The sequence below is a fragment of the Pinus tabuliformis genome, chromosome 9 (genome assembly GCF_031772625.1).
Source record: "Pinus tabuliformis cultivar Carrire ecotype Pingquan chromosome 9, CPIR1, whole genome shotgun sequence".
Classification (NCBI taxonomy): Eukaryota; Viridiplantae; Streptophyta; class Pinopsida; order Pinales; family Pinaceae; genus Pinus; species Pinus tabuliformis.
Window position 1 is genome coordinate 223,449,521 of NC_142307.1, and position 9,458 is coordinate 223,458,978.

The 9,458-nt window shown below is 37.4% G+C and overlaps 1 protein-coding gene across 1 annotated transcript; it reads left to right on the top strand.

Annotated features, from left to right (window-relative positions):
• The first annotated feature begins 510 nt into the window (after positions 1 to 510).
• On the top strand, positions 511 to 3,871 carry LOC149147966 (protein kinase STUNTED-like). Its single transcript, XM_089439911.1, has 6 exons — positions 511 to 1,392; positions 1,503 to 1,663; positions 1,805 to 1,884; positions 1,984 to 2,131; positions 2,238 to 2,387; positions 3,049 to 3,871. Exons 4-6 carry the CDS (start codon positions 2,006 to 2,008, stop codon positions 3,325 to 3,327), a joined length of 555 nt encoding a protein of 184 aa, XP_089296037.1. The 5' UTR covers positions 511 to 1,392; positions 1,503 to 1,663; positions 1,805 to 1,884; positions 1,984 to 2,005; the 3' UTR covers positions 3,328 to 3,871.
• Positions 3,872 to 9,458: the final 5,587 nt, after the last annotated feature.

The following is a 9,458-nucleotide window of genomic DNA, read 5'->3' on the forward strand; positions in this document are numbered from 1 at the left end:
CGGAGGTAGAGGTGCTTGCTGCGTTAAGAGTGATGGCAAGGATCCGGAAGATACTTGGGGTGGAGATGCTTATGCTTGGTCTACTCTTACGAAACCCTGGAGTCATGGAAGCAGGGGTGGGACATTAAGTAGGGAAGGCGAATTTGGTGGTGGGGGAGGTGGGCGTGTCAAGATTATTGCAAGGAGCATTTTGAATGTCAATGGAACTATTAGTGCTGATGGAGGAGATGGAGGATTGAAGGGTGGGGGAGGCTCAGGAGGGAGCATTATTATCCGTCTACCTAAATTGTAAGTTAACTCTATATTTTTATGCCTGCATCAGAATCACCTAAAGCAGTATTCTCTGCATGTACATACCTTTCCCTCTCGCATTGTGGGTGTTCTGTAATAAATAATTCAACAAACACAACGTATATCATATGATACATAGGGACATTACTTATGCCAGATTTTATGTCAATGTTGTGCCGTCTATTTGATCAGTTTTTATTGATGTGATGAGCATGTATAGTGATATTCACCAATTCCAACATAATGAAGTTGCAGAAATCATTTAACGAAATTTGTATGTAAAATACTATATGTTGATTTCTCCCAAGGCCTCCCCCACGCTCCCCCCAGTGTTTATTTTCTGTATCAATTTACTGTTTTGTGAGTGAAGCTTTCAAGTAACCTTTTTATTGTCTTTTCTTGTCGTGTTTTGTTCCTGTGAAATGCAAATATTGAAAATATTTTTAAAGATCTAACAAGATTGTAATGGGATATCATAGTCTTGAATCTTGATTAGATCAGTGTAATTTTTTTGTTGAGCAGTATTGCAAATATCTCCAATTTCTTCTGAGTTTTTCAGGTTGCCAATTTGTTTGATGGTTTCAGAATTCTTCACGTCTAAGTTTATTCTTGTTGATTTTTTATGATATGTTCCTCCATATTTCTGCTAAGTTACTTGCTGGACCTTCTGCGATATATCCCCTGAAATGATATTTGAAACAATGCTATAGAGTGTTCAAGGATCCGGGAAATACATTTTAAGCTTTTAACTTCCAGTATAAGTGCCATGGATTAAATAAATGTCTTTTAATTTTCTTTTGGGACAAAAAAGGGGCTACTCTTTAAGAGAATACAATATTATATCAGAGTACATGACACAGAGTTTTCTGTAAATAACTGATAATGAAGCTTGTTTGGCACTAAGAAGCCTTCACTTATATTAGAGAGGCATTCTTAAATGGACATAAAGATAAAAGCTACATTAAACTTGTGGTGGATTTAGTGCTAGAATTGTTTTTGCCCATAACGAAGAAATTGTTTCATTAATTGGTGTTGAAGAGAAGGAGTACTTTTTGCTCTACAACTTGTCACTGAGAGGAATTCTGGAAGAAACTCTTTATGGTATGGATTATGCCAATTTCCATGCATTTATCATGTTACGTCCTTGGATATTTTTATTATTTTTTAGTGTTAAGTGCTGTTCCCAGTTCTCAGAAAAAGTTGGGTTATAGGAGGAAAGGACAAGCCACAGGCTCATTGGAAAGATAGGCTGAAAGTGGCCATTGGAATTGCTGAAGCTTTGACTTATCTGCATGAAGGTTGTTCTCATCCTATCATCCATAGAGATGTGAAATCATCTAATATTTTGCTTTCTGAAGACTTTGAACCTCAGGTATCTTGATCTTTGTGAGAGAAACAAGTTCTCAAGCTTCTGTTGAATTGTTTGTATTTTTTGGTTGGAGATGTTATAATAAGATTTGCTTGATCATTAACTAGAAAATCAGATCGTTAACTAAAGATATTCTATGAATAGTTGTCAGATTTTGGGCTGGCCAAATGGGCTTCAACAACATCTGCATATATCACATGTAGTGATGTTGTAGGTACATTTGGGTAAATATCCATTTCTTTCTTTACACCAGCTCTTTCCTTAGGAAAATAAATGTCATTTATAATCAAGACTTCATAAAACTAGCTGCTATCATATTTCAGGTATCTGGCTCCAGAATATTTCATGTATGGCAAGGTTAATGAGAAGACGGACATGTATTCCTTTGGAGTAGTTCTTATAGAGCTAATAACTGGAAGAAAACCAATCAATGACAAGAATCCTAAAGGCCAAGAAAGCCTGGTTATGTGGGTAGGGCTCTAGTGTCCTTGCTTGTTTTGTATTTGATAATTTTGGATTCTTTTGGTTTCTTTGTCTTGGTTCAGAATCTTAATCTCTTGTAAATTTCAAAATTTAGGCAAGGCCATTACTGGCAGCTGGCTCTGTAAAAGAACTTGCAGATCCACTTTTGGAAGATGCTTATGACATGAGCAAGATGAAGAGAATGGTCATTGGTGCAGCATGTTGTCTGAGACAGGCAGCTCAGTTTCGACCTCGAATGAACAGAGTAATTACTCTTATTCTCTTTAGTTGCGTATATATGTTTCAGTTTCTGATCTTATGTCAAATTTAGTTGCTTGAAGACATTTCCTTTCCTGTGAGGAGTTAGTGCTAGAATTGTTTTTGCCCATAACGAAGAATGGCACATGAAATATCGAGTTGATATCCTTCTGACATAGAGTTAAGGGTGTTTAGATCTAGTGTTTAGGGTTGTAATCTAAACATTTGTTCAGTAGTTCAATTTGTAAAATCATCACCCTTAAACAGGTTAGCCCTGAATGCTGATGGTGGATTATGGCAAAATATTCAAAGCCTCAATTGCCAATAACCTCTTTTTCCATTAATGAAATATAATATTCTTTGAATATTAGCAAAAGAGATTACATCATATCTCAAACCAAAGCTTCAGTATGCAAATTACCCCTCCCTGAATAGGCAAGAAGAGCCAGCATACTCCAATATCAAGAGAGTATATATCTTTCCTGAGAATCACTATCCTAGCTGAAATCTGGATTGCAAGATCTGAATTGAAAGCTTTGGTTTCCCCAAATAAAGTGGCTTACCTTTGCATTAAACTGGCTTTGTCAAATTTCAAACAATGGATAAATGTTAATGTAAGAACGTGAACTTATTCTTCCTCGTTGTTTGTTTGTAACTTATTATTGCAGATTTTGAAATTACTACGAGGAGAAGGAGATGACCTACCTTATTGGACCAAGAGGCAATTGACAATCTCCATGGAATTAGATGAATTGATTGAGGATGAATCTAGAGCAAACTCTGGGAGTTGTGACATCCAAACTCATCTATCACTTGCAATGCTTGGAGTTGATGATTATTTGGTATCAAACAATAGTCCAGATCAAAGTGTAGATCTTGTACATGAGAGCAAAACCTTGGAAGATTATTTCTATGGACGTTATAGCCGTTCAACAAGCTTTGATTGATTTAAATCTACTTCTCTGAGCTTCATAATTTTTCTTACTCCTTGCTTTTGTAAAAGCTTCAATATTTTATACTTGGTGTATCACTGTGAGCCATTGTCACTACTTAGCTGTGTTGAATTTCAATCACTCTGCATATTGGTTGACGTTGTGTCTGAAGTTTAGTGTAGTCCATGTAAAATCCCTTGCCAATTCCTTGTATAAATGTGAAAGCTATTAGTGGTCACTCGTTTTAGTGACCCACTGGTGCTCACTAGAGCTGAAAATTTTCTTGTCCTTGCCTTTGGAGCAATTGTATGTATGTGGAAAGAAAAGCAATTATGATATCGCTATTGATTTGCCAAACCATTGTTATGTACTTTTTCAAGTCTGAAGATGTGTAACTTGTGGTTTAGCTTGGTACATTCTCTTGTATACCAGTTTACTTTGAATTTGTCAATATCATAAGCCCAGTAGCGATTTAAGTGTATGTCTGCATGGCAGAACTGCATTAGGCTTGAACTTTTCTAAAATTAAGTTGTATTTAAAGAAATATGGTGTCCAAAAAGCATAGAACTCCAAACATCAAATCTCTTTGCTCATTGCTCCTTGTAGGCTTGAACCAACATCTCTTCTATAGAAATTCAACAATTCTAATTTAATAATCCTATCGGCCTCTCTTTGTACCTTTTGGGACAATCGCTAGTTTAAAATGGGTAATTGTGAATCCATTAAGATATATGTCACGAGACGGTAAAAGCTTCAACATAAATTTCAAATGTTACTGTTATCAAAGTCTTTGTCTTGGCTCGAGAGTTCAAGAGCTATTAACGCTACAATAATACAACCGAGAATTTTATGTCCTGAGACAAGAAAAAGAAGACCAACAATTGGTGACATGATAGATGCTTTAACATATTTTTGAGATTTTTACTCCGTAAGGCGTTCCCTTCAGTTGCAAGAAAAATGATATTTCCAATACGAGTCTTGAGCTCCCGAGGTCAATTTCTTTGGTGCACTCACTGGAGCATTCAGCTTGAAACATCAGGTATATGGAGGGCTCTACCATCTAGACTTAGAAGTTACATACTCATTGGAATGGCTCCGCCTACTGCTTGAATCGTATCTCTGACGATGCTGCAGGGAATAAATGGTCTTCTTCACAGATAATTCTATCTCCTCCGATCAAAAGAATAAAATGCTCCTGAACCTACTCCATCCATTTTATCCTGTGACGGGTCAATTTTCTGGTTCATATAGCCGGCAAGGAGGTCGAAGAATGGAGTGCTGTTCCGCTGACAAACCACAAAAGTTCCTGCAATATGATGGCGGCATTTCTTGGTTGTTTATGGTGTCTGCTGTGTTGTTGTGTTTCTTTTAATTTTATTTTTGGCTTTCTGTTTCCAAGGATTTTGGTGTTGCGGGCCCTCTGGTTATTTTGTTCTGAATTTTAAGCATGGCCATGCCGATTTTTGGTTTGATATCTTGTTGTTTCTGTTTGCTTTCTCCTTTTGTCTTTTCTGTTATCTATTGTTTTCACAGTTTTTATCCTTTGGGGTTAATGGATGGAAAATGAAAGCGGTACAAATAACCTAGCTGATACAAGATTTACTGATTCTACTGATGCGATGGGCAGGTATGATTGCTTCATTTGTCTCATTTTAAATACAAATTGTAATGTGTTTTGTTTTAAAGTTTGAAACCTATGCAGATTACACTAATGCAAGGAGGGCGAAGGCGAGGGCCTCGTAGACCTATCCACCGTTTTCGCACAACGTCGTTAGTACAACATCCGTTTAAACGCGCTCAAATGCGCAGTCGAATAGAGAAGGGTCCGGTGTTTGCATGGAAAAAGGAGAGAGGAGGATGGGCCGACTTTTGCCTCTTCCGTTTCAGGGGAAGTTATCTCTTAGATATTTACCAAAGCTAGAAAGAGATCCGTCGCAGGAGACGTCTTCTGTTATTCCCTTCTGTAGACATTTGGGGAAGGTATCCATCTCCTCCTGCTTGCGGAGCCTATCCAGATGGCTAAGGTATGCTTGAATTATCATGCGATTTGTTTTAAAGTTTAGAACAAGGAAGGTGAAGGAAGGAGCTGTTTAATATTTTTGTCCTCTTTTGAGACAGAAGGTCGGTCCTGTTTTGGTTCAAGAGAATTTTTGAAATTTTTTAAATATTTTTTCAAGATTTTTTGGTTTTATTTTTCGTTAGGTTCAATGCGCTGGAAAATTATCTCCAGCCATAGCAAAGGCTGATGAAGATTTCACAAGTCACAAGTCCAGTGGGGGCAGGGAAAGCTAAGGAGGAGGTACAGTTGGGCGGGGGAAGAAAGAGGAGGTACAGTGGGGCAGGGGAAGGCGAAGGCGAAGGATGAGGTATTTTCAGTTAAATTTAACTCCTATTTTGCTGCATAATTATATTAGAAGCATTTTTAAGAATTTAAGAATTTATATCATGTCCCTTGTAATGTAGGTAAAGAAAGGTGAAGGAGAAGGTATAGTGGGAACAGGGGAAGGTCCAGGAGGAAATATGTAAGCTTAAATGTGTAGCATATTCTGCTACATTATTCTACTACAAGAGGAGATATGTAAGGTTAAATTTAACTCATATTCTGTTACATTATTCTACTACATTATTATATCAGAAGTTTTTTTAAGAATTTATATCACGTGCCTTGTACTTTAGGTACAGAAAGGTGGATGTGAACTTCACAACATTACAACAACATCATTTCCATATTCCTTTTCATCTTCAGATTTCCTTGTACATGTGGTCAGTCCAAAACCATTAATTTCCTTCATCTCAGGACCTCTATTTGTAGCTAGAACATTTCTGGCACTAATTTCCAAGCCGAGCCTACCTCTTAACAGGCTTGTAACAAAAATTTCTAAATTTCCTACCCAAGCAAGTCCTACATCAGGAATATTGCTACTTGCTTTTACAACTTCAGCTTTGCCGACCTCAAATTTTGCCAAGGCAATAGCAGATAGCGTGCCAACCATGGAACCAAGTATGCGATCAACAGCTGCAACATGGATTAGATTCCCTGCCACATCTTCAATAAAGCCATTTCTAAATACAATGAAAGAGAGAAGCAGTCCTCATCTTTGATAGCTAAAATCTATCACTCCCAAACAACATTCATGCCGTCCCACATCTATAACAAAATAGTGAGGGCGTGATGGCATTTTCTTAACAAAAAGTTAAATTCCATACCATACTTGTGTGAAAACAAGAACTTAAGTTTGAGCAATGTGACGAGACAGTATAAAATAATTTTAAACATACTAGATTGTGAAATTCCTCAGATTATGTAGCTAAGCTTCATGACCTCTTGGCAACTTCTGCTTACAAACGGCTCCCTAAAAATCCTATTAATTATATCACTAACTTGGTGATCCAAGCCATAAAATATTTGTCCACTGATCCTCTTACTCGCCAACATTTTCACTATGACCTGGAGTTTGATGTGCATTATTCTACACTTTGGCAGTTGGGATATTCAAACCAGAAAACATTTCAATGCTAGAGATACTCGTGATGTCCACTAATTCACCAATTAAACCTTTGGATGCAGCTTCAGTATACTTTAGTGTCTTTGTTTTCACAAGGCAATAGCAGATAGCCATGCCAACCATGCAACCAAGTATGCAATCAACAACTACAACATGGATCAGATTTCCCACCACTCCTTCAATAAAGGCATTTCTAAATACAATGAAAGAGAGAAGCAGTCCCAATCTCTGATGACCAAAATCTATTACTCCCAGACAACATTCATTTCGTCCCACATTTATAACAAAATAGTGTGGGCATGACGACATTTGCTTAGCAAAAAGTTCAATTCCATACCATACTCCTCTGAAAATAGGAACGTAAGTTTGAGAAAAGTGGTGAGACAGTATAAACTAATTTTAACATACTAGATTGTGAAATTCCTCTCATTATGAAGCTAAACTTCATGAGCTCTTGAGCTCTTGGCAACCTCTGCTTACAAGCTGCTCCCTAAAAATCATATTAATTATATGCATATAGATATAGTTGTTGTATGGTTAATGTTGTTGTATGGTTATAGTGGCTGGCGTAATTGTAAAAAAAATTGTACTAACAGATTTAATTCAACCCAAGGTCAATTTGATGGCCTCTTCTAGTGGGACGACATGCATTCTTGGAACTTCCACACCCAAAGGGATGGCATTGGTTTGGCATACAAGGGTGATGATATCCAGTTTAATGCAATCTACCAATCCCTTATGGAGAGTTGACAACTTGAGTAATGAATTATTCATGACAATCAATGAGGATATGATGTCGTATTTGGTCATGACGGTAAGGAAAGGGAGTAGATTACTAAAGTGGAAATAGATAACAGTATAACAGTGAATTTCATCCCCTCCGGATTTGGATGTGCTTTGTCCCTTTTCAGAAAGTAATCAAATTCAAATAGCAGGGAGAAACTAATCCAAGACTCTACAAAATAATCCAAACCCATTGCTATTTTGTTATAACATCCACCAACTGTTATTTCACAGTATGTTCAAACCGAAGAGTTGGGTTTGCATGTGTCAAGTACTGTTGGGTGCACTGCATTTGCATGATATTTGCAGGCCAAACAATGCTCATGCAGTTCCTGCCAGCACCCATCATCAAAGTTCACAGCATAGCTTCCAGCATCATATTTGAATCCCTGAGATGGCCTTGTTGTAGCTATCATGTTTCTCAACTTGGCTCCCTAATTTCCCAGGGTTAAGGCATGATATTTGCAGGCCAAGTAATGCTCATGCAGTTCTTGCCAGCACCCATCATCAAAGTTCAGAGCATAGCTTCCAGCATCATATTTGAATCCCTGAGATGGCCTTGTTGTGGCTATCATGTTTCTCAACTTGGATCCCTAATTTCCCAGGGTTCCACATTCCCTTTGCTATAACCACATGAGCATTTCAAATGATATTGCCATTAATACTGGAGTTCTGCAGGGAAGGAACTATGGGCCAAGAAAAATACATATATTAGAAGCCAGCGGTGAGGTCTCAGACATGACAAGGGTAATGGCAGGGGAATCTTGTGAGAGTACTATCCCCTGTGCAGACATTTCCTAAACCTTTGACATGGTCCCAAGGGCAATGAGAGGAGTTTGTTCCCAAGTTTCAATCAATTTCAGAAGAGACTGTATAGAGCCACTAAGAGTCTTCAGAAACACAGAGTACTTCATAATAAAAAACTGTAAAGTCCCAATGGTGGTCAGCTATAATTATAACTTTAAAGAGAGGGGCCTGCTTTCTGTTCCGTGGTAATCAAATTCACACATCAACTTTGATGAGTATTAACACTATATTATGATTAATCTTTTAATGATTTTAACCAATGACACAAATCACAATTATTTAAATTATTTTCACAAATCAAATAGAATGGGTAAAAATCAATTTTAAAAATCATGTAAAGAGTAGTTTAAAAATAAAATTCAGAGATTCGTTTTTCAATGTTAAAATATTCTTTTTTTCTATTTTTCTTCAGATTTATATTGTTTGTTCTTTCGAATATTCGTAGTTGTTCGTTGTTTCTTCTTCGTCCCAATTTATTCTATGGAGCCTAGACTAGGAATTGAATTGCATGTACTATATACCACAAATTTCATTAGATCATTCCCACAACTCCTACGGCAAAAACAATCCCTCCGTAAATTTATAGAACTGATAGCCTCCACCTGCAACACTAATTCTTTGGTAGTTTTTACTTTGCTTGGTCCAATCATCACTACCTGTTGGACGCACAGGAATGCAGATGCAACTGTTTTCTTTTGATATCGAAGATATACGATGAAGCATTTCAAAGGTTGTGGTAGGGGATTCTGCCTCATTCTCGGTGACATGCAACAGGTCCTATTTATATCCATGGCAGCCATTTGTTAGGCAATTTGAACATGGCAATAGGCACCAGGAATTAGAGTCTTTAATGTACTAGGCATTCGAAGAGCAAACGTGGTTGTGATCTCTTCTATAGTCTGGAATGCAATGCATTGACATCTCTATTCCTCTGCAACAGAGACTGTCTGGAATGCAATGCATTGACATAAGCAAACCTCTACATGGAATGGTGCAGACCCTAAAGGAAGGAAATTCAGGCCTATGGAATCCACACCATGGGAATGCCAG